Below are 26,024 nucleotides of genomic sequence, written 5' to 3'. Positions count from 1 at the left end.
TCACGTCCCCGCCTCAGCTGGGATGTGTGAGAGTGTGTAAGTTTGTGTGTGTGTGTGTAAGATGTAAGCACTGTGCATCATTACCAGTACTGAGGCTGAAGTTGAGGCCATGACACACATACTGACAAACATAACACACACACACACACACTGACACACACAGATACACACTGTGAGACCTCATACTTTTGTGCTTTGAGTCTGTGGTATAGGTAATCATGACAACTGTAAAAAACAAGAAAAACTTACAGCAGAACAAATTATATGTTTATTCAGGCAAATGTACACAAACTGTAAGTCCTTGATGTGTCAACACTTGTGTGAGATCGCCATTTCCAATTTACAAATACAAACAATAATTAAAGAAAGGGGCTAAAGTGGCTAAACAATATTTTATAAAAATTAAGACAAACCAGCTGAGTAAGGAGAGGTAACATGATATTATAATGGCACAAATATAAACTGTAGCACATCAGTGGGTTTGTGTCAGAAGTGGATTTACATGGTGAGTATCAGACATTAATGCTTTTTCAATAGTGACTGACTACAAAAATGAGAACTAAATGCATTGTCAGGTTTTTAGTCGTTTCACTTTCTTTGACCAAATATTATTTAAGTCATAGATTTTAAAATTTTATACTGTGTTATATTGAGGCTAGTCTCATACACCACACTTTTTTTAGTGATGCTAAGCTAAGCCCTGGATGCAGCAACGGTGCTCTTGCAAAACGGTAACACGCAGATAGCGAAAGGGGAAGAGAATTCCAACTGAAATAGTTGGCCAATGGCAGGCTTATACCCACAGCCTACTTCCTTTGAGTCAGACTATACTGAGGCAAATAGTAGTTTGTGTTGAGCCTTTAATTAACATTGATGTTGCAGAGAGGTTTGGCTTATTTTGTTGAATGGAAAGAACATTTCTTCTGTAGAAAAAGTTATTACTAAAGCGCTTTGCCGGACACAATTAGTTTTATTGTTTTAAACAATAGTTTTAAACAATCTGCATTCTGAGAAATGCGATGAAAATAAACATGCAAAGAAACAGGTTTATCTGTGGAATAACTAGTACAGTGTTGTAAATACTCACATCCTCATCACACATAAGCAACAGACAAAACCTCTTACAAAGCTGTCAAACTCTTAGTTTCCTTCGTGATAAATGTGATTAGTGGACACTCAATCTGTGACACAGTGATGGTTTTTGACATATTGTAGCACTTGCTAATCTTACAATAGTTTTAAATATCTTCACCCAAAATATAGATTCACTATGTTTGAACTTTTTCCAGTTGTTCAGGATTCGTAACACAGGATAGTTAACGTATAGTGGTGGTTGAATTTGCTCACTCTTCATACTTCAGGATAAAGTTGTCTCTGTAAAGACTTTGTGGATCGGACAAGACAATGCCACAAAGTTTATACAATCACAGAAAGTTTATGATTGTCAGGTTATTATACTTCTATGTGACTGATAAACATCCTGCAGCTATTTGAATTGTCCAGAATCCCACCTGTGTTGTTCTGATAACCAGGTAAAGCAAATGCTGTGAATTATTTGCAGCTTTAGTTTCATTGACATGTGGTCCAGACTCATTCTGGTTTCAGTGTCACTCCTGAACGAACCAAAGCCTCTGAGGATTACTGTATTTCCTCAAACAATCCTAAATCCTTTCCTCCAGTTCTTTTGCAGCTGGACCTAACCCTGACCTCATTCTGCCCCACACAACACCCCTGAGCTGTTCTCTTTCAGAGTAAAATCATTGTTTACTTCATAGAAAAATACATTTTATGGATTGTTTCTTTAATATAAAACAATCCTTGTCAAAGTCCATCGAAATATAATGTATGCCTGAATGCGACTCTAAAACAACCCCAGCCTGCATGATGTCATCCTGTTGGATGAGTTGCTGGGAATTTAGCTGTTAAGCTGCTGGGAATTTAAGTGAGTCACAAGCAGGTTGTTGCTCACTGGCATGATGGACGAAAGCACGAGAGGTCCAGATGGCCTCATGATGGGCGAAAATGCAAACAAAACAACGTGACCACATACATATAACAAGAGTCATGTACAGAACCTTCTTGATTCTGGTCACAAGTAGTGCAATTGCAGTATACAGGAAGTTACTTTAGACATGGTAGGAAAAGGGTATGAGAGCTGCTTCTTGGCTGGGGGGCATGCACAGGGCGTCACTGCTAGGCAGAGCCGGAGGGACGGTAGTGGCTGATTCACAGGGAGTGTCTCTCACTCTATTCTTCCCATTTTGGCAATCAGCTCATCACAGATCTTGGTGAGTTCCTCGATCTCTTGATTCTATGACAACACAACAAAGGATGAATAGGTACATTTAATGTGTCTCTATATACTAAATTACAGCACAGAAATACAGTGTAAAAACATGGTGAATATGTCGTATTGTGTATTATTGCGAGCTAAAAGTTTCATCTAGAATTAGTGTGCAGGAAGATGAGGATGCCTGTTACCTTCTGCTGCAGAGCTTGTTCCAGAGACTCATTCTTCATCTGCTCCTTCCTCAGACTGGCGGTCAGTGCCATGTTCTCTGAGCTCGCCTTTGTACGCACCTGAGCGATCTCCTCATTGGCCCTGAAAGATGTGGAATGAGGGAATTCAACAGACGTTTTATATAATAGCATCTCAAACCCGTAAATGTATTTAGTTTGTTATAACCGACTTGACAGGAAAATTTCATTTCCTTTCAATCTCTACATACTTGTCTAGTTTCTCCTCAGCATGGAGCTTAAGTGTCTGGTATCTCTGCTCCTCCTGCTTGACTCTGGCCAGATACTCCTGAGCACACTTCTTCAGCACCTCTTCGTTCTGTACGAGGAAACAAAGTGTTATTTATCTATCACCCTTACACACAGAGAAAGCAGATGCAACATTACGTATCCTTATATTATCCTTATACTTGTCTTATCAAGTAAAAATTATGCACTTGAGTCTTAAACATTGCAGGCTCTTCTCCTTCTAATCTTACTGAATTCCTGAAGTTGCACACATTTACTCCTGGAAGCTGCCCAACACAACCACCAAAGCTTTCTGTTTGCCCATGAGCAGCTGCTCTAAACCAGCTGCGGGTCAACTGGGGGTCAAGATTTGGGGGTAAACTGTTTTAATGGAGGGGTTTTTCTGCGGCAGATGTTGAGTAAAAGAACTGTGTGCTATTCATTGAGTTGAGGGCCAGATTTATCTAGTGAGCTTAAATGTAAACCACTTCTGCTCTCACCTCTAGGCGACCACTGCCCCTAATCACAGGATACCTTCCAACCTTATTCTGACCTTAATCTTCTTACAGCCCTCTAATTTGTGCTAGTATCAGCTGATCACCTCAGCACTTGAAACTGACACTTTCCTCGAGCAATTATCCTGACGTGAACTTGTCCTGTGACCCCTTACTTTCTTAAAGCCCTCCAGGGTGCTCTTCATATTTTCATAACGTCGAAAGACATCAGAGAGAGAGCGCTCCACGGAGTTCAGGTCTGCCAGGGCGGCTTCTTTCTCCATCGTCACAGTGTGCAAAGCCTTCTGGGAACTTTGGTTGTTGCGTTGCTCGTCCTCTGAGTGGAACAAAGAAGAACAAGATATTATTGTGGAGTGCTAAATAACTTATTTCTTGTATTCAGTCTAGTCACAGTGATTGCATGAAACATTGCATTTGCCACATAAATGGATACAAACAAAAATAATAGTTTTGTGGCACTATAATCAGTACAGCAACCTGTGAAATGTGTGGTTACATGAAAAATAGAAGTCTGTTCTGTACCCGTGACCACACAGTTCAAATGTCCAGGTAGATTGTATAGTCTAACATTTCTACTCACCGATCATCTGAGCTATTGTCTTCTCATATTCTGCAACAATCTTCCTGTAATAAGACAAGACAATAAGTCTTACTTAACATTATGACAGACTGGTGGCTCTTAAAGATAACATTTACATGGCTGCACTAATACTTCCAATACAGTTTGAACCCCAAAGCCTCCATTATTTAAAAAGATAAAGAAGTGGTAAATTAGTGACTTTTTTTGGTTACAAAAATATGATGCAAGTAACATATTGCACAGAAAAAAAAATCCCCTCTTTACCACTTCATTGCTTTAATGTTTCAGTCTATCAAAACCTCACATGACGACCACCCTCAACGTCAATCAGCGATGGTCACTTCTCCATGATAGCTAAGTAAAAAGCATGCAGAAACTTGTTTTCTAACCTCATCTCAGTGACTTCTTGTTTGCTGCCCTCGTACTTTTTCTTCCAGTCATTAGCTTCCACCTCTTTAGTGATGATCTAAAAAGAGTGGTTTACTGTGAGCAGAACTCAAAGAAAACCTTGTTTAACACACATTCCACTTAGCCAAAAACAAACACACTGATGACATATTTCATTTTGGATGAGTGTGATAAAAGTGTGTACCTCCTCTCTAATGAGGGTGAGAACGGCCTGTTTTTCTGCCTCACTGATGCAGATGGAATCCAGGACCTGACTTCCTGTTTTCTCCATTTCACTTCCCCCCGACTTGTTCTTCAGCTTGCATGGGTCCTCGTACTGCTGAGGGCAGAAGGAAATCAGTTATGTCAACCATCATCTTTTATTGTACATCCAGTAGTATAATGGGGGTAAGCCCACCTAAACCTTTCAAGAATTTGTAAGGTATTTATGACAAAAACACAGTCAAGTAGCATTCACCAATACTGCCATAAACCTAAACCTGAATCTAAATCGCTCCACCCGTTTTTCTCATTATTAGTTTGTTGTTTAATATTGTGTCTTTTAATATATTTTCAACCTTCTTATATAAAAATGCATAATTTTCTGTGCAGCAAATAATTTTTTCTGGGAAATTATATTGTATGTGCTCAGAAAAACCAAAGCTAAACCTTTCATGTAACTAGCTATAGGTTGTATCACAAGTTAGTTACAGTATACAGATTACTGGGAGAAAGATACAAAAAGTAACATTTATTTTGGCAATAAACTGCAAATGAAGACATTTTGGTTTATGACTATGATACCTAATTTAACACCAGATTCATGGCTTAGTCTTAGGCTTCATGGTCTTAGTAACACAAAATAAAACAAGACTGAGACTGAGACATACCACACTAATGAAATAAGAGTATTTTCTGCCCTTGAAAACTCTCTGATTTGTTATTTTATACTGAACATATATATTTCTCTCTAGTCCTCTCTCTTATCATATATCTTCACTCTCTCAAACTTCTCTCATTCTCATTTTTTAACCTCATACCCTTCTTGCCTTTCAATGGGCGTTCTTACACATCTCAGTCCTTCTTCTTCTCCTCCCCGTCTCTCTCCTCTCTCATTTTGTCCTTCCCTGGATTATGACAGTCATATTCTAATATCCTGAATGATAATCTAAATCCATCTGTCACCTGAATACATGAACATGGTGGCAGACACTAAGTACCTCCTGCTGTCCTAGAGCACAGTGCAGTCATCATATCAGACAGACAATCATACTGCGGCTTTAGATATAATGCATATGGCTCTAAACACAAAACAGGGCAGGCTATTACATCTTTAAATCACAACACACTTTACTAGCGAGTGAAATATTATGCTGGGACACATCTGGACTTTTTTTTTCTCTGCAACTGATGGTGACAGTTTAGTTAACTAACTAATAAAAGAGTGCCTCACTCCCACCTAGTGGTCACTGGTGGCATCATATTGCTTTTATTGCTTGATGAAAAATGCCAAATGTGACAGACGACATGCATTAGAGTGTACCACTATGATGATAAGTAAAAAAGTCTGTATATGAGCCTGGCACAGCATGTGCAGGAAAAAGGACATGAATGATCAATTGTGATATTTACTTACCACAGAGCAGCAGTCTGAGTCCTCAGGTGTTGATGTCACATGGCAGTCTTGAACTGGAAGAAAGCGACACACGTGTTAAAAATAATTTAGGCAGTACATGAGAAGTATTACAATATTTTGCCCAATGTATAATTATAAATACTAAGACATTTGTTGCAGTATCAAGGCACTTCCTCTTACAATGACAGATTTCTGTCTGTGTACTGTCTGTTCATATTCCAAATACATCATTCAAATATCAGCTCAGTACATCCCGATTACCTGTCTTTGGGCAAAGCCAGAAAAGTGCTAATTTTCACAGTAAAAAACCATCATTGGAAACAATAAAACCACAGGCTACTGCACTTGATGCAGCGATGTACTGTTATGCAACATGTGTAACAGTGAGGCCTGCTAAGTTCAGACCAGTCAGTAACTAAAGATGTGTCACATGCAGACTGAAGGCACCTGTGTGATCATGCAATCTGAATATGTTTTATTGCACCAAAACAGCTCTCCTCAAACAGGCACAACAGAGCAAACATATCATACTGTGATGGTGCTCAGGACCGACACAGTCACGAATTTCAATGCAATGAAAAATGACCCGTAAAGTGAATGATTAATATTGTGTGTGTCCGTAACAGATAACCTTATCGCTGTCCGGTATTGATCGAAGGAAGCTGTCTAAACATTAACATCCAGTTCTCTGATCTCTGTGCAGCAGAGTCTCTCACTGAGCTTGGTTATAACTGAGCTATTCACTACTGTATACTGTATTACAGTTACTGTGTGCACTGTAACTGGGTGGCTCTCAGACATGTACACATGAGCACAACATTTAAATCAATCTTCATTGATCCTTTTACTCACTGCTTTCATCCTTATCTGGTTTGACACCAGCACTGCTCGCCAACTTCTCCTCGTCTGTGGCGTGGTCTCCACGATGGTCGTCCTTTAACAGCAGCAAACACAATCAACCACACTGACTGTATGAAACCTTTCAAGAGCTAATACTACCAAATGAGTCAGTGGACACATTATCAACTCATACCTGTCCGCAGAAGTCCTTATGCATCGGCTGGTTCTGCTTCACTTTACAGGAGTTCCTGAGTATGAAGGTCAATAACAACATCAGTGTCAACACGAACCAGATCATATCTCTGTATGTGTGTATATGTGGGAAGGAGTAATGATGAGAAGAGAAAGCAGGAGAGACAGAAAGCCTTACAGCCAGACCTCAATTCTCTGCTCTGTGTGCGTGCTGAGTTCGCATGCTCTGCTAAAAGTGCTGAATTACGCAGAAGAAAAAGCAGATTAATGGAAGAGATTGTTGCCAAATTGAAATAAGAGCAACAACAGTTGCAGAGAGCATTAGAGGGAATTACAGGTTTCCACCCTCCTCTATTTTCAAAATCTAATCCATTCACTTTTTTTTCACCTTCACAGCAGGCTGTGGAGTGAGCCTGGACTTGGACTTATTAAGAACAGCAAGGACAGTAGTTACAAACACACACGTCTGCACACACAGTTATACAGTACTTACAACAGAACACAGAGGAAATGGACTTGCTCAGCAGTCCTGATGCCACACAGAGAGAAGGGAAACAGAATGACAGGTTCAGAAAGAAAAGGAAGGAAAGAGACAGGAGAGGACGATACAGGGGTTAGGTTAAACACAAGGTGAGTGCAGGGTTATTATAGTTTAGTAAATAAAATAAAAAAAACAAGACTAAAGGTAGACAGGTGAGAGTTTTCAGTTTAACTGGAAAGTAAAACAAAATATTGAAACTACAATGAAATTAAAATTAATTAAAAAACTCCAAAACCAATATTCATATTGGCAAGATATTCATAAAGAGATAATGAAAATATTTGGAATAAAAGTTGATTGCTCTTTTGTTACATTATTATCTTGGTAAACTTATGGCTCAGGATGAATATCTAAAATACTTTTGGCTGCTAAGCAAGCGGAAAACGGAAATGACTGCAGGGAAACCCTCCAAAAAAGAACAACTGAACTGCAACTGTCAATAAAATAAACTTGAACTATATCTTATAACTGTGATATGGACAATATGTAAACTAATGGAAAAAATGTACTATATACACTGTATATTGGCCTATAAGATGTAACCATTACATATGTAATTCAAAGACCCTGTGTCTGTAAAAGTATTGTATTGCCCATGTAACACTACTCATTTAGCTTGAAAATATCAATATAAAGCTGCAACAAAAAATCTAATCTCAGCTCACATTGTAATACGAGGGTAGTGATGTCAATTGATTAAATCCGATTATCTTTGTGCACAAAACTGAAGTTGCCAACCAACAATGATTGTTCTAATAGGAGTTATGCATTGCTGTATATATATCACAAAAAGCCAAAGGCTACAATTATCCTTGTGTTTTTTTAACTTGGATATAATGTATAATGACATAAATATGTGAATCACGATTCTTCTTTAGTAGGAACCTCACTGAAAAACACCACAAGAGGGCATTGTTTGACACAACTTCTCTTTACCATTCAAAGAACATTTTCTGTCAGCAAACACAAAATAGTTGTTAAATAAAAATACTTCATCCAGCTATGAACACTGAATAATGCAAGCAAATTAAAAACAAATCATCCAGAAAACTGAACTAAAAATGAAAGTGAACTGAAATTATAAAATAAAATGATATCTAAAAGCAATAAAAAAACATTAAAAACTATAATAACGCTGGTAAGGAATGAATGGATGTGCAAGAGAGAAACAACAGCTGACAGAACTGAAAATACACAACAGGCCACCACAGTTGGTTAAAATGGGAACACTTTGATCACTTGAGGTTCATTGTGAACAATAGCAAGCATTCACTAATGTTCCCTACGGCCATAAAAGAGAAAGCAGCATTTGTTCAGTTTCAGCGATTGACTGACTGAAGAGGACTGGCCTTTGTGTATGTTTGTCTCCACTGTTTTACTCACGTGATAATTGTGCTGTTAGTCTCACAGGTCAGTTTTGTGTTTGACGACACAGTGTCAGAGTTAATGTTGCCATTAAGCAAGTCAGGGTCCACACAAATGTCATGACTGGGGATCAAGTTTGAGTCCGGGCTGGAATCAGACGTCACTGGAGCCTCGTCGTCAACCTCCGAAGGATCGGGTTTGTTTAGCGGGGAGAGGACGGACAGGAATGGGGGTCGGAGGGCTTGAATCTGGGGGAGAGGGCTGGATGGGGAGAAGCCCTGTCCAGGACTGGGTTTGCTGCTGAGGGTCAGGTTGAGGTTCTGGTCCAAACCAAAGCTGCTGTCGTTAGGTGAGGAGCGGGTGAAGTTGTTCAGGGAATCAACCTCTTGGGATAAAACTGGGCGGACATCCTGGTTGGAGTTTCTGTCCAGAAAATGGTTTGTAACATCAGGAAGAGCTGTGAAAAGGAAAGAAAAGCAAGTAAGTTAAGTATGTAACTAAATTTATATTGAAAGTGCAGAATGTCACAAAGTGCTTCAAAATAAAAAAGAGGCAACAGACACATATTACAGACTTAAGTAGAATAAAAAGAGTAAAAACAACATAAATAGAAATAACTAAAAATTACACAAAGCCAAGTCTAAACAAGTCGGCCTTTTAAAGCTGTTTTTAATGGTGTCCACAGTACCCACAGATCTTAAGTCCAAAGGGAGAGTTCCAAAGTTTAGGAGCCACAACCTCAAAAACACAGTCTCTAGTTTTGAGTCTGGAGAGAGAAACGACCAACAAACCCTGATCAGAGGACCTTAGAGACCTACTGGTGACAAAGAGCTGCAGCAGATCTCTAATGTAGGTAGGTGCCTGACCCTGAAGATGTATAAAAGTGATCACAAGAATTTTGAATTGAATTCTGAATGTGAGTGTAAAGAAATCAACATCAGTGTCACATAAGACCTTTTAGAGGACCCGGTCAATAGCATTATAGGAGAATTTAGGACCACTTGTACACGATGCAGGGATGTTTTTCAAAGTTAAAATAATCAAGATGGGAGGAAAAAAAATCTAATCTCAACTTGAGACACAATGAGCCTAAATTTTGCTATGTTTTTCAGCTGGAAAAATCCAGAACAAATTAGTGACAAGACTGGCTGGGGCAGAAATAAGAACGTGATGACTAAAGGTCATCATATTTCATGATGAATGTTATTCAGGCAGTTTTCTCTGTTAAACCCATGAACTTGTCATTTTTGACCCTTAAACCTGAAACATTGTTTTTGTGCACTTGGGGGCAGCGGAAACCAGTTGTGAACAAACATTGACATTCATCCCTTTTTAATTTGATATGGCAAACACATTCGCAAATAGTTGCTTATTTACACATCCAGCCGTTACGGAGCAACATTACCATTAATTTGGAGTTGTGATTCTGGACACCTGGCGAATGTACAGTGGTGAAAAAGTGTTTGCCCCCTTCCTGATTTCTTTTTTTTTTTGCATGTTTGTCACCCTTAAATGTTTCAGATCATCAAACAAATTTAAATATTATATAAAGATAACACAATAAACCACCACCATATTTTACTGCTGGTATGATGTTCTTTTTCTGAAATGCGGTGTTACTTTTATGTCAGATGTAATGGGACACACACCTTCCAAAAGTTCAACTTTTGTCCACAGAGTATTTTCCCAAAAGTTTTAATGATCACCAAGACTTTTGGGAAAATACTCTGTGGACTGACGAGACAAAAGCTGAACTTTTTTGGAAGGTGTGTGTCCCATTACATCTGACGTAAAAGTAACACCGCATTTCAGAAAAAGAACATCATACCAACAGTAAAATATGGTGGTGGTAGTGTGATGGTCTGGGGCTGTTTTGCTGCTTCAGGACCTGGAAGACTTGCTGTGATAAATGGAACCGTGAATTCTGCTGTCTACCAAAAACTCCTGAAGGAGACTGTCCGGCCATCTGTTCGTGACCTCAAGCTGAAGCGAACTTGGGTTCTGTAGCAGGACAATGATCCAAAACACACCAGCAAGTCCACCTCTGAATGGCTGAAGAAGAACAAAATGAAGACTTTGGAGTGTCCTAGTCAAAGTCCTGACCTGAATCCTATTGAGACGCTGTGGCATGACCTTAAAAAGGCAGTTCATGCTCGAAAACCCTCCAATGTGGCTGAATTACAACAATTCTGCAAAGATGAGTGGGCCAAAATTCTTCCACAGCGCAGTAAAAGACTCATTGCAAGTTATCGCAAACGCTTGATTGCAGTTGCTGCTGCTAAGGGTGGCCCAACCAGTTATTAGGTTTATGGGGCAATCACTTTTTCACACAGGGCCGTGTAGGTTTGGATTTTGTTTTCCCTTAATAATAACAACCTTCATTTAAAAACTGCATTTTGCGTTTACTTGTGTTATCTTTGACTAATATTTAAATTAAATTTGTTTGATGATCTGAAACATTTAAGTGTGACAAACATGGAAAAAAATAAGAAATCAGGAAGGGGCAAACACTTTTTCACACCACTGTAAGTCTAATATTTACTCCCTTTTAGCTCTATTTTTGGTCTCTACCAACTCTTGAGGGAAATATCTGGCTCTTGCGCGGCTAAATGCTCCACTATGTTTACCAGCAAGTCTTTAACTGTGTCTATCTGCTGTTTGGTCCTGAGCAGGTAGCACACAGTGGGTTTTTAGAGCTTTTCACTTGCTGCGGGCAAAAACAACGCTATGAGAATAGTAAACTTGCGAGCTGGACAGCTAAACAATGAGCTGAAACTCGCTATAATGCTCTATAAAGCCGAGGGGAGCTGCAGATTCAGGTGACAATTCTCTGTAGGTTCATCACTATGAGTGACCCCTTTCATATTGATACATTGTTCTCACTTTGTCATTTGATAATGTAAAAATATTGATTATAGACACTTTAAGACAACAGGAGGGTTAAACAAAAAGCATAATTGAATATCATCTGCATAGCACTGATAGGAGATACTGAAAATTACTTAGGCTATTTTCTGAGCCTTAGGGCACAACACAATACAGAATTTCAGATGAGGATGCATAGTTACCAACACCAACTGACAAACTCTTATCAGAAAGGTAGGAGAACCACTGCAGTTCTGACCCAGAGAAAAACATATCTTAATCCTTTCTTCAACGTCTCTGTCCTAAAAGAGTAAAACCTAACATCCCCATCCTGTCATTCAGGGATTTAAACTTTAAGTGATGGCCTCTCCGTCTCCTGTTAGAACACTTAAAATGGCTGCTGGCTTCCTCTCAGAGCACTTCACATCCTGTGTCCTCGAATATACTGTTAACAGCTAGCTAACAACCACAGCAGCATGCTGGTCTCTGTTGAGTCACACTGCTGCTGAAACACAGGACTCTTATGTTACTGAAAAATACACCCACACAAACTGTAAAACTCACATACCTACACAGAATAATAAAAAGGAAACTCCTGTATTCTCCTGTATTGCTTCTCAACATGCACACAACATGAATGAAGTCACTGTGGTTTCACCCTGGGTGGGTAGCAGCTTCTCACATAATTTGTCATGACTGATGGCTTATGTGTGACTTATTACATCATACATTCATTCACTTAATTCAAGTTTATGTAAGCTTCTGCTCAAAATCTGGGTACTTTCAGACACACTCAAACACTCCTCGGAGACAGGGAACAGATGTAGAGGAACCACACCCAGTCATGCAGAGTACACACCACCACGTGGCCTAGCAACAAAAACAACATCAGGCTTTATTACAGTTTCACAACTCGACGAAAAAGAGGAAAGAATGTAGAGAGGGAAGTGAGAGAGTAACAGATAATATATAGGTAACAAATAGCTGTCTAAGGTTTCAGCTACATCCTGGTTCTACAGTACATGCTGTTAGATTGTGGCATGTGGTTGGTCCCATGAATAGACAGCGATTCCCCCCTGAGCCGTTAATAGTCTAATTATAGTGAACAAGAATATCAGTTTCTCTTCACAGTTGATCTTTTATTTATGAGACTAACCCAGATTTTGTACAGAGCATGTGACTGTTTTAGCATGAAAAGGAGACTGTTATTGTCTGCAAACTAGATTCAATAATAAACACAATCTCTCTGTGATTATCTAGCACAGCGTCCCATATGATGTGATCAAAATGTGTCTAATTTCAACTAGCCGAGCCATCCACAACATGCAGACCAATTTCATCCTAATACATGTACAGCACATGTTAAAATCAATTACTTTAATGGAAGCTGATAGAGACGGAGAAGCAGAGTTTGCAAAAATCAGTGATATAATAGCATTCGTTTCAGCACAGAAGATGCACTCCAGATTATCTATTACCATGGTAGTGTGTGGTACTCATGCCTGTGTGGGTGAAAGCAGGGCAGAGGGGAGGGGTGAGGAAGGGGCTGTGGATTGGACATCAGTGGTCCTCTCTGGCAGCTTGAAACAGGCCGGTTCATCTACAACCCATTTATCAGCCAATTTACAAGTCTGTGCCTAACAGGAGAGAGCTCATTTACATTTCTAACTTTTCATCACTATAACCCACTAGAAGTGTGTGGTGGTGTCTGTATCTGCAGAGATGTTGCCCTCTGCCTGTATTTTCTTAGTTTCTTATTTGTTTGCTGTGTTTGGGACGCTTCTGGGCGTCAACATTTGGGCAGTGGTGTGTAGCCCCCTGCCAATAACAGTGCACAGGCTGTGAGGTCAGGACTCTATAAAAACGTACAAGCAGGTCACATCGCTGTCTCTCTCCTCTGCTCACTGTGTGTCATGGATGTATCTCCAGCGCTGGCACAGTGCTAAAACTAAGTGTGGAGATAGGTCGGGCTATGCAGACTATGGATGTATAAAGAGCTGCGTGTGGAGGTGTGGCCGTGTTAATTTGTGCTTTAGAATGTAACCAATCAGAAAATAATGTTTTATGTCTATGATTCACTGCTTTGTTCTCCCTAACGCCACTCCATCTCTTCATTCACTCTCTAGCTCGGTCAACTACCACTGCGCTCTCTCTCTCTCTCTCTCTCTGTCGCTTGTTTACAAACAGCAGCCCACAAATCCTACTCATTTTCCCCTTGAAGACTAATACCTCAAAACTGGGCAAATAAAACTCAAACTATCTGCATGATCAGATATGACTGGAGGCAAGTGAGAAAATATTTTTGTTTAAACGTGCGTCCGCCAATATCTGCTGGACTGCTTCATGGCTCATAACAGCAGGAGGTTGCTGTTATGAGCAACCTCCTATTCTGATCAGGATCTGGGCCATTTTATGAAGTAAACTTTTCACTGGGGACATTTTCACACCTACGCCACCAAAGTATCAGGCTGGGTATTATTTGAAGATGTTAACACTAATGCAGATACGCTACCTGAGCTTCGGTACCAATACATTTTTTTTTTTAAAAAAGTCCTTTTTTCCGAAACCTTACTTAGAGAGTAGTGATCGATGTACAGGGGGTACTCCAGGACACCATGACATCACTGTTGGGTGTGATTACAGGTGCAACAAAGCCCACTTTTGACCACACCCAACCACGCCCCTTGGTGATGCTGCTGTGGTCAGAGGTGAAACAGGCTGAAAACTCTTAACCAGAGAGGGAAGTGAAACTGTGCTTTTCAGCCTGATGTTAAGTTACTGTTTCATGTCGAAATAAGCAGCCATACAAGTACTTTGCCTAAATAAAACACAGTCTAAACTTGGCAAAATTTGAATTCTACAGGAATTATCTGACCAGAAAATAAGTAAACAAGATTATCAATCTGAGACATACTGTGTCTGCTTTTAGTCTGAGCTATAGACACATTTGGTACCAGAAATTGAGGCCTGCTACCCAGCACTACCTGAGAATATCTAATGTCACCGTTCAGGTGTGACAGAGTTTGACCAGTATAAGAGCACTGGGTCAGCCAGACAGCTGAGCCATCTCACCTGTGTGGTTGGAGTTGTCCAGTTGGCTCAGTAGCTTTACAACACCTGGAGACTCTGCCTCTGGAGTCTCAAAGGTCCCCTCCGAGTCTGAACTGTGGAGAGAAAGAGAGAGGAAAACCTTAACAAAACATCATTCACAAAAAGAAAAGAGAGACAGAGCGAGACATAAACATACAAAGAGATGGCAAGAAAGAGGTCAGAGCTACAATTGAGCTCAAGTGTTTGGCAAGTTATCTGCAACTAAAGATGAAATCTCCAGTTTGAAATTGAAAATGTGCTGAAACTGACAAATATGATCCATAAAACTAAATTAAGTGATTTAGAGCATATGATAAAAACAAATCACATTCTCTTTGAGAACAGAGAGGCATTGGAAATGTTGATCAGTCTAAATAACTACATATAACTGCTACAAATAGCTACTGAATGATGTACATATAATGTTGTTGGGTGTTGGAGTGTCAATTTCATTCAAACAAATAAGCATTGGCTTTTCAATATCAATCTTCTGTTTTTTTAAAGTGACGTAAAAACAATAGATCTCAGAGTTCAGCTAAAAATAAACAAGGTGCTTTTATTTTAAAGGAAGTCAGAGGAAGGGAGAGGAAAGGAAGTGTCCTACAAGGCCACCTGCATCCTTTGCCCCTCAATAAGGACACACTGTGTCCCACCAGACTCATTCAAAAACACACGCACACACACACACACACACACACACACACACACACACACACACAGAGTCTTTTGGTCTGCTATGTCAGCTGCCTAGACACCCAGACCAAATTTATTTCCAAACTGTGGAGAGACAAAAAGGAAGGGAGAGACAAGGAGAGTGAAAGTGTATGTGGTTGTGTGTGTGTGTACCCGTTCCCAGCCCTTTGAACACACATAAAAACGTCCGCACTATAATAAAAAACAGCACAATAAGGAACAAAGCTCAGTGCCAATACTCAACCACACTCCATCTCTGATATCAGTTCACACAACCACATTCACACACTCTGGAGCTCTATACACCATCCAGAGCTAATCCTAATATACATAACCCACCCCTCACCCTGCACACACACACACACACACACACACAAACACACACTGGATCACGTCCCAGTGATGGCCCCAACGGCTGCAATCTTGGATGGTTACTTAGAAACTAGAAATGGACAGAAAAAAAAATCAAAAGCTTTGGAAACTGTGGCTTTTTTCCCCTTCCCCCAACTTTCAGCAACTGTTCCCCAACTGCCAAACAGCCTTCACACACACATAAAAACAGGCCTAGATAGTCAGATCCTCAGCATTTGGTTTCTCATTAAGAAAAAAGATGGTGCACACAAAGCAGGGACTCACAAAACATTAGTTTGAGTGTCTGTATTTTGACTAAGAATCTGTTTTTAGCCAATGGCATTATAACCCAGCCACTGGGATCCACAGCATAGGAAAGAATCTGAGATTATACCACAGCATCAGTCATTTTGTCTGTGTGTTGTTCTCTATGTGTGTATATATCCACCACCTGTCAGTATGACTCAGAGGAATCTGCAGTAAACACCCACACACACACACACAATCAGTCTAGTGCTGTTTAAAGTGAAGCAAATACACAAAATCACTATTTCCTTTACAGATATCCTCTCTCTTTTTTTTCTTATACAGATCCACCTGTACAACAGCTGTCTCTCTCTATCATCACTCTCTCTCACACACACAAACATTGTGGTCTAGCCCTCTTACTTGTCCTCTCCGTCATCCTTGGATCTGGGCTGCCCCTCGTCCCCTGCAACCCCAGTCACTGCTGACCATGTCCATTTGGCCCACTGGACCGGAGACAACCAAGACATCCCTGCACCACGTTAAGTCTTAAACCTGCTGCCCTTTCAAAATCTAATAGTAAACTTCCTCTTCCTCTGGGTTAGTTTAAATTGTCACTGCTGTCAGTCAGGTTCAGTGATCTTCCACAGTCCTTTAGACTGCAAAAAGAAGACTCTCAAAAAGAAGCTGTTGATCTGTCTTCTTGCCTCTCTCCCTCGTAACGTCAGCTTCTGCCCCTCTTGCTTTCTATACGGCTTGCTCACTTCCTCCTCTCACTCAGCCGCTCAGCTTTCCCATCCTGCTCTTCAGCATTGTTGACGCTTGTGAGAGGGAAACGTGTCTCTCACTGCTGCTGCTGTTGCTGCTTTGCTCTCCACAGCACTGACTCACACAGTGCTGATTACTGGAGCATCAGTAGTCACTCCTCTCTCTGTTCCCCTCCCCTCTCTCCCCCCTCTCCCTCTCTGTCTGGGTGGACAATCAGCTGGTTAACAGACATTGGCTCGCTCTGCTCCTGCATGTTTGTTAATTTGCTCACTCGCTCTCGGGAGTTTGCCTTCCCCCTCCCCAATTCTTTCAGGGTTTGTCGATTGTGGGGGAAGAGAGGGCGCAGAGGAGAGGCACTGCTTCCTGTTTTAAGAGGCAGACAGACTACCAGACGTTTGTGTCTTGAAGAAAGAGGAGATGAAAAGAGAGCAGGGGAAGAAAGGGAGAAAATTATGAGGTAAACACTACATTTTAAAAGATGTAAGATGAGTTTGGATTGGAGATAAAGCTCATAGTGTATCCTGAACTCATTCCATTGCAATATGCTTCCTTTCTGAAATTTTGCCTTCCAATAAAGCCCATCTCACTGAAATTACACCCTCCCTAATTCCCTAAAACTATAAAATAAAATGCAGCAATGACAGCTTTCCAGGAATTCTACATCCTTTAGGATCAATGTTGCTTTAAAACAGCCATAATGTCTTGTCTTACATTTGTCATGTAAATTAACTGACTGACATGTGACTTACCGACATATTTGGGCAGCCAACAATGAGTTTGAAAGGTAATTTGAGTTGTTAATGGTTTGTTTACTTGGCAGCTCCCAGCAGAGGCTGTGGATAACTGTGATTGTGACACAAAGATTTGCCGAAAAAGAGCACTTGTGCCTATTTTCCCTGGATGAATAAAGGGAGACAAGAGCTACAAAGTTGCAAAGTTATTTTCAACAAGGACTAAGAATGTACCCTGTAGACAGTATGTACTATAAATCCACACAGACAGATAACATCTGAAATTTAGCTGTTAATTCCATGATGTGTGACCAAACCTACAGAGGATCCATTGTTCACTCAAAATATCCAGGCCAGGCAGCAAACAAATCAATACAGTAAACCTAGATTCAACAGTAAACTGAAAAGTCATTTGGATGAAAGCTCTCATCGCTGCTCACACACACTTAAACACACATGTGCCTCTGAGGCTGCTCATGGATGGCTTATGTAACTTTAAGTCCAGGCTTTCACATTTATACATCTCTCTCTCTCTCTCTCTCTCTCTCTCTCTCTCTCTCACACACACACACACACACACACACACACACACACCTAGGCTAGATGAGATGTGTTCTTTGAAAAAGCCACTGTGAAAAAGGTGAACAGGGAAAGAAAACAGAAGAAGCGGAGATGCTTTTCCCGTTATTTACACTTTACGGTTCCTTTCCTGCTGTTTACTGTTCACACGTGAAAAACATGGAAAGAAAAGCAGAAGCTCTACCACTGATCACACTGAACTGGTGCACAGAGACAGGCAGGCAGATAGATGAACACATGCATGAACACACTCAAAAATAATGTCACACACTGGTGAACACAGAGAAAGAGTGAATCTGTGATGGCTGGACTGAAAGTGGAGCAGATGGAAAACAGTATTAATTAAAAACGGGGAGTGAGAGACAGAAAGATAACAAGGATGAGAATATTTTGAAAACTGAGATTCAAAGGAAGGTAAAGAAAGTGAGTTTTTGGGCAAGACTGGAATCTGAAAAGCTTCATTGGTTTTCTTAAACATTCCTGACATTGTCTTCTTAATTATCAGTCAGTACAGCTGAGAGGACAAACCTGTCTGTCTTGCGGAGGACATATTCTGCCAGAAGCAAACAAAGTCCATCAAGCAGCACACTCAGACATAATGGACGTACTGTGTTGCACAAACTGTTTACTCTGCTACACCGTGAAGTTGTAAACTCGACCTCTGGACATACAATAACACACAGAAAACACGAGTCTTTATACAGACAGGGAGACAACATGCAGGAGTGGACAGAGTGGGAATATGTCTGATTCTTTCCCTGACAGAGACATGAACCACAGACAGAGAAGAAGGAGGAAAACAGAAAGAGGGAAAAGAATCAGCTCTTACGTAATACCCTGAAACCACAAATAGCACACAGTGAAACAGTGGCAAACCCACACATACAGTCCGCCCATATGTGATGTAGAGCTGCCATCTTAGCACACAGAGACTTATAAGGCTCAGGAGTGGACATATTACACCACACACACTGAACCCCAGCTATTGTGTGTGTTTGCTGTAATCCAGCAAGAATGCACATCCTTAAACATCAATTACATTTTGACTGATAGCAACATGTGTGGTTATAAGCTAAGAATAAATCAGCAATGATAAACATGTCTGTGAGCTACAACAGAGGTGATGTGATACTGGATGAGATAACTATGTATGTGTGCACACTGAGAGGGAATTAGAGAAGCTTCTCATCTATCAGAGACAGTTTAGCTCTGCTCTCAATCCCCTGCATGATGACAAAAGGTCATGAATCTGACATTTCATATAGCACCACCATCAGGTCAACATTTCTCCTGACCAACACTTTGGTCCATAACAAGGTATTTTAAAAATGAATGGGTGGATTTACATTCAATTTACTGTGATTATTTTTAGACATGTTAGCGGCATGGCTCCGGGGAGGGCAATGTTGGTCCGTCGGTCGGTCTGTCCACCACCGATCCAGACTGAAATATCTCAACTACTGGACAGAGTGCCATGCAATTTGGTGAATATATCCAAAATGCCAAGAGGATGAATACTAATCTAATCTAAAATCTTAGTTTGTCCTATACTTTTAAAATCAATGACATACCCATAGCCTCAGCTGTACCTTGTGTTTAATGCTAATTAGCTAATATTAGCATGCTAACATGCTAAATTAAGATGGTGAACATGGTAAACATGTACCTGCTAAACAACAGCATGTTAGCATTGTCATTGTGAACATGTTAGCATGTTGATGTTAGCATTTAGCTCAAAGCACTGCTGTGCCAAAGTACAGACTCACAGAGCAGCTAGCATGGCTGTAGACTCTTAGTTTCTTCTTGTTTGTCTCCAGAGGATGAATCCCAATGTTTTTTTGGTGACTATCTGTCTGTCTGTCTATGTAATGACTCACAGCATCTAATCTGAACAGAATAATATTGTTGGGTCATATCTAATGTTTTTTGGTGACCCCTGGTCTTTCTTCAAGCGCCACCATCAGGAAAACTTGTAAAATTCATAACCTAATGGCTGGATTTGCATGAAAATTACTGAGCACCGTTTCATTTTGGACACTACAGATGCTTTCCTCCCATTAGCCAAAATGTCAACTTTCCATATGAGGTATTTTGTAATCTAATGGGCTAACACTTGTTGAGCACACTCAAGCCCCCAGGAGAATGAGCCGTTTTGATTTTTAATGTCCTCACAATCTTCCTCCTTTGCACCATCCTGAAGAAAATTTGTACATTTTTATACCAAGTACTGCAATAACAGAGACATCATTATGTTGTCTGTCCAACATTTTCATATTGCGGCGTGGAATTGCAGCTTTAGTTCTTTTAATTTTAGACTTGGGTACTAACCCTGTTTCAATTACAAGTCACAGAAAAGTACAGTAGAAAGTGCTCTTTAAATGTTTCTACTTTGATCAATATTTACACAGCGCAAAAGTCAAACAGCAAACTTGCAATGTAATAAACATGTCAGTATTGAAAATATAAGTGCTCCTGGTCATGTGTCTAAACTCAAACGGCTATAAAATCAGCATAACTATCCCAGTTACACAGCTTGTTTTAGATTTGTCAAAAATCAGAGCCTTGACCCTCTCTGGGATTGTTGAAAATCACATGAATTGTGTTTTTGGTGTGAAATATATTTTTGAGCTTCAACTTTGAAAGCTTCAATCTATGAATCTGACCTTTAAAATTAAATACTGTATATCATTACTTTTAAAGGGAAAGCATCCATTTTGCTATGCAACAGCTTGACTTTGACAACATGCAAGATTAGTTAGACAAGTGTTTTCCTTAACATGGCAACACATTTGGTGCAGAAAGGGTCTTTCTTTTAATCACTCAGATGTCAGCACTGGAGTAATAAACAGTCCACAATAAAATACTTAATTGTGGCTTTTTTCATATTTCATTAAGGTTCTTCTATTTATCCCAAATAAACTTCTTCAAACTAGTTTCCTCTTGTGCCGCAGAGGATATGTGCTGAGAAACAGACACTACATAGATGATTAGGATTGAGTCAGTGTTGTTTGCATTCAATAGAGAGCAGCACAAAAGATATTTATAATATAAGGAAGTTGTGGATAATGTTCCGGCGCATGATCTGATGCAACTACACAGTCTGCCATGTATAAATATGTGGGCGAGTGTACATGTGAATGTAAGTATATGTGGAGATACAAGTAAGGGGCATAAATATATATGTGTCTACATGACACGGTGTAGTCCAGTCCCTCATTCGTCCAGGAGTGTTCTATCGTAGAAAAGGTTTCAGTCGTAGTCACAGTCGTTTTTCACAATTGAGAATGACTTCCAGATGGGAGCCGAAACATCTTGATTCTGAAAACAGTGTCCAGATGACTACGACTGAAACCTTTTCTACGGTGTCTATATGACCATATATCAACTGTATGAATTGTGTTTATAAGTAAGTTTTTCATGCAAGACATGAAGATGAGTGCAAATCAGTCAGGCTGTAAAAAAAAATGTCCCTCCTGGGATGGACAGACAGCTGGACTAGCTGACTGTCTGTCTGTTTGTCTATGTAATGACTCACAGCATCTAATCTGAACAGAATAATATTGCTGGGTCATATCTATTGGCTTGTTCTATGATATGGCTCCATCTAGTGGTCATTATTGGACTCTCACCCAAAATACTAAAATAAATATGACACAACATTTAAAACAAAACAAAACAGCATCATTAGATTCAGCCACCCCTTCAGTGATACAATGCCAGGATGAAAGAGCAAAGAAGACAAAAGGAGCTGAGGGAAGAATAGATGTGAGAGAGAAAGCAAGGGAGATACATAGCATAACCGGTCTGACGTCACCTTTGGGAGCTTAAAACAGAGTTGACAGGATCAGGTTTCACCATGGCAACCATTTGGGAAGGGGTCACAAAGTGTATTACACTATAAAAACATGTATATAGAAACCACACACACTCTCACACACAGACAGGCAGACGTAGAGAAGGCAGCACTGCTGATGATAATTACTACCTTTTGTTTATTTTTATACGTTCATGCAGCTCAGCATTATCCAGGACACAGCAGGCTTACGGAAATAAAATAGATCCAAAGTCTTTGATTAGCTTCTGGGAAGCAAAACTGTGTTTACATCCCTGATATCTCTGCATCTTTAATAGAAAACACCCAGTTAGCTGCAATCATAGCAGAAAACTAGTATCAAGTGAACAGAGTTAGACTGAAATGAGCCGAAGCAGTCACCAAGCTAGAATAACTTAACTGACAGTGGCATGATGAAACAAAAAGAGAAAGAATGAGGGAACAAGAGAGAAAGAGAGGAGGGGTTTACCCGAGAGGAGTCATGTAAAGACACCAACTGAGCTATTGTTCATGGCTACAACAGGGACACAAGAGCACACAATTCCCAGACAATAGTGCATGTAGATTGTACACACATGCACGCACAGAGCAGGGAGACAACACACCCCCTACTGTTCTACTTTATGATGTTTCCATTCTTTGCCTTTTATATCCAATTCACCTAGATTTAATCTCCATTCAAAATTCCATAAAGCTATATTAAATTGTGTTCATTGCACTGTAATCCAAATCTACACATCTACATCATCTATAACAATATTGTGCAAGTGAGGGTTTTTAGCCATTAACTTCAGCATTATTCAGCAGTGAGTTTCACTTTCATGCTGGCAAGCCTAGTCATTGTAGGCTTATGCATAATTGAAATGTACATCTTCAAATTGTGTGCCTGTCTTCATGTATTTACAATGTGTGTCTCTCTAAAGATGAGAAAAGTTTTTCAGCCCACACTGGCCTGAATTCATATCACTGCAGCAAGAAATGAGCTCCAAATGCAGGCCAGCCTCTTCCCAAATGAGGGACTGTCTGGATGTTCAGGGATTTTTGGAGGACAGGAAGTCCACTGCACATCAAAGACTGTTCCAGTTAAGACATAGAACGGATGATTAAGCCAACTAAAATTAGACAAGCAGCTGAAAACTGCAATCCCACTGCAGTGGTTGGCTTTCCAGTTTTCCCACAGGGGAACCCCAACCCCCGCCTGCCCTAACACAAACACAGCTGAATGCAGAAGACTAAAGTATGCTTATGTGATCAGTCAGATTTTTTTATTTAAAACACCCAAATAACAATGAGGCTTGCTTTAACAAGGCTTTGTCTCAGTGTCGTCCCTCTGAGCTCTCACATCCTTGCCTTTCTGTCACTCACTGTGTTTCCCTGCCATCTCCAAAACCACATCTGCTTCAGTACATGGCGGCACTGCTTCTCATATTAACAACCGCTGTTCTCCATGACTTGAATCCGTGAGTGAACACAGTGATATTTAAGAAAAGACTCAATGGATTAGCCTAGCCTGTGCATTTACGTGTGTCGAGAGAAAGTGTTCCCGCTACAAGGGACTTACAGAAGCTTTAAAAAATAGAGATATAAAGCATCACTGGGATCAGCTGGGAGAAGTGAAAGGGAGTGTGGCGGTTAAGTGCTTTTAAGCTCTGTCTAATGCCTCAGCAACAACATCTTCATTTCCTTTCCCTTCAGTTTGACAAGACAAAGGTTCCAGACAGGAAGCAGTGGTACCTGCTGAGACAGAAATAAACTGTGCAGCTTGTATGATTAAAATACCATTTTAGAATTAGGGTCACAGCTGTATAATTAATAGCTGGCAGCAGCATTATCTCTTCTACTGTTGTAATTACAAAAGCCGCTGCTAAAATGTCAAAACCAATGAAAGGAAGGCTTGGACACTGCCTTAATTTCAGGCACATGACCCGATCAGCTCATGCTCATTACGTTAGCCTCTGCTAATTTCATCAGCTGTACCACTCTGTTTCTTCCCTCTTTGCTTAGATTTGAATACCTATATCGTATTCAAAATAGCACGACAGGAGAGGCTGTGTGCAGTGCAGTCTGATGGGCTGATTTGCTTTCAGTCCTGGCTCTAAAGGAAGCATCAAGGTCTCAGCACTGCCCTCAACCCCTTATCTGCCACTCTTCTTCCCCTCGCCGATGCAGCACTGAGTTCATACACACAAAACAACACAATCTCAAGTACGAAGGGGCGAAATTGATCTGCTGTCCATGATCAACTCCACCCAATCAGCTATTTTGGAGCGTCTCTGCCTGTGCAAGTTTCCCTTTCTCATCAAGAACTTGCACAGACAAACATACCACACAAACAATGAAGCATCTCGTCTTACATGCTGCTCTTCTTCCGCGGAGAGCTGACGGAGCCCTTCCTGTGCTGGCTGAGGGAGCCCCCCATGGCAACAGCCGAGTATGTGTTTGTCTCAGGTTTATCCCAGATGCTCCGTATGTCCTTTTCACCTCCCAAGGTTCACCTCTGCCTCTCCTCCAGACAGCCTGGCTCAACGTCAGAGCCCCACACCACACTGCTTCACATGACTGACTTGTTATTATTTAACCAACCAACCAGCCTCTCCACTCCTCGTCTTTTCTCTTTTGCGGTCTCTGTTGATGCTGTACAGTCTAAATACTGAGGACTACTACTGATCACACATGAATAGCTCTGCTGACAGTCCCGCCTCCTCACTCTACTTCTCCTCACCCTCCAAAATCTCTCTCTCTCTCTCTCTCTCTCACACACACACACCAGAGGCAGATTTCATTAACTTGTCAGGCAGTGCGTAGCCTTTAGAGGTAGAAAGAGAGGTGGATGTGTGTGTGTGTGAGGCTTTTTTTAAATACCACTAAGTCCAAGGAGTTAGAGGGGGTAGATGGAGTGTGTATGTGTATGTGTGTGTGTGTGTGTGTGTGTGTGTGTGTGTGTGTCAGTGTGTCATGGGGGTATCTGGCAGGGGTGAGAGTATTGTTCAAGCGTGAAAGAGTCTCTTCTATTGTTAGTCAGCTGAATAGCAGATCTGAGATCCAGGGGGAGGGATGGAAGATGATGGAGGAAGAGTTGGCGGCATAAAACACAGCCCCACTTGTTGTGCCACATTCCCACTACCTGCTGTGACTTAGAGTTTCAGCATGACAATACACACACACACACACACACACACACACGCTGTCAGGCTTGTTTGCATACATTAATTTACAAAGCTCATCACTGCCTTTTGACTTGTTACTCTGAAACTAAACCTGGACATCTTTCAAAATCAGGTCACTGCAATCAGTGTGATAAAAAAGGCTTCATCTAGGCGGATAAAGAATAAACAAGATTACTGGAAACATGTGGAAAAGCTAGTTAGACATCGTTTAACCAACAGTGAAAGAGAAAGCCTGGAAATTTACTAAATCATAGGTCCATTTAGCCTATTGAGTTTCAATACAGCAGAGTCTTGTTAATGATTATAGAGGGAAATCATACCTCCTGATTCAAGCCTGTCCCATCCAGTTAGTCTCTTTTGATCAAATGAAAAATGGCTAAAAACCCTCAGTTACCCGGGACAGGCCCGCCTTTGAGAATAACTGAGAGGCTTTAGTACATAACTTCCTCCCACTGAAATGAATCACGAGTCTCACTATGGAGGTCCCAATTTCTGAATGACTCCATCACATTGGGCTAAACCACACACAATACGTACCATTTAGCACGACTCATGGTATGAATATGCAACTTTTATAGTCAGTACGGCCACTTGACCCATTACTCAACGGTCATTCGTTAGCTTGTGACTTGTTAGCGCCGTAAATTACGCATAAATACATGAACAATTAGGCAATATAGCAAATAGCCCTGACGAATAGCTCAAAACAAACGCCAAAACGAACTATAAGTGTTCAACTTGCCTCATGGTTGCTGTCCAAGGTTGCTAGTCAATTCAACCGCTGCAAGTGATGCTGTTTTCCTCCCGACTGCGCATGCTCGAGTGATTTGCCATAGTAATGAGTTGTAAATTTGAAAACTACTGAACTAAATACTGCGTCTGTGTATATTCTTCCTGTTAA

The 26,024-nt window shown here is 40.6% G+C and overlaps 1 protein-coding gene across 5 annotated transcripts; it reads right to left on the bottom strand.

Moving 5' to 3' along the window:
- Window positions 1-245: 245 nt before the first annotated feature.
- Window positions 246-25,965, bottom strand: LOC122876449 (transforming acidic coiled-coil-containing protein 1-like). 5 transcript variants are annotated; one of them, XM_044196820.1, is made up of 13 exons: window positions 25,866-25,965; window positions 14,739-14,830; window positions 8,820-9,258; window positions 6,897-6,951; window positions 6,716-6,797; window positions 5,864-5,916; window positions 4,433-4,567; window positions 4,230-4,306; window positions 3,841-3,884; window positions 3,416-3,576; window positions 2,730-2,836; window positions 2,482-2,602; window positions 246-2,311 (listed from the first exon to the last, which is right to left on the bottom strand). In XM_044196820.1, the coding sequence occupies exons 1-13, from the start codon at window positions 25,868-25,870 to the stop codon at window positions 2,243-2,245; spliced, it is 1,440 nt and encodes a 479-aa protein (XP_044052755.1). In that variant the 5' UTR covers window positions 25,871-25,965; the 3' UTR covers window positions 246-2,242. The 5 variants fall into 5 exon arrangements, with proteins under 5 accessions (XP_044052755.1, XP_044052754.1, XP_044052752.1 ...); XM_044196819.1 differs by lacking the exon at window positions 25,866-25,965 and adding an exon at window positions 24,311-24,657; XM_044196817.1 differs by lacking the exon at window positions 25,866-25,965 and adding an exon at window positions 16,470-17,052.
- Window positions 25,966-26,024: the final 59 nt, after the last annotated feature.

This window comes from Siniperca chuatsi, linkage group LG5, assembly GCF_020085105.1.
Source record: "Siniperca chuatsi isolate FFG_IHB_CAS linkage group LG5, ASM2008510v1, whole genome shotgun sequence".
NCBI lineage: Eukaryota > Metazoa > Chordata > Actinopteri > Centrarchiformes > Sinipercidae > Siniperca > Siniperca chuatsi.
The sequence above is the reverse complement of the archived record's forward strand: the minus strand, read 5'-3'. Positions and strand labels throughout refer to the sequence as shown.

Bases quoted from the DNA above. Each gene is read 5' to 3' on its own strand.
- LOC122876449 (XM_044196817.1), bottom strand. From the start codon at position 16,576: ATGTCTTGGTTGTCTCCGGTCCAGTGGGCCAAATGGACATGGTCAGCA. The intron at 4,568-5,863 runs GTAAGTAAATAT...TTCTGCCCTCAG, and splicing joins ACTCAGACTGCTGCTCTGTG to CAGTACGAGGACCCATGCAA. The intron at 2,837-3,415 runs GTAAGGGGTCAC...TTCCTCGTACAG, and splicing joins CCCTGGAGGGCTTTAAGAAA to AACGAAGAGGTGCTGAAGAA.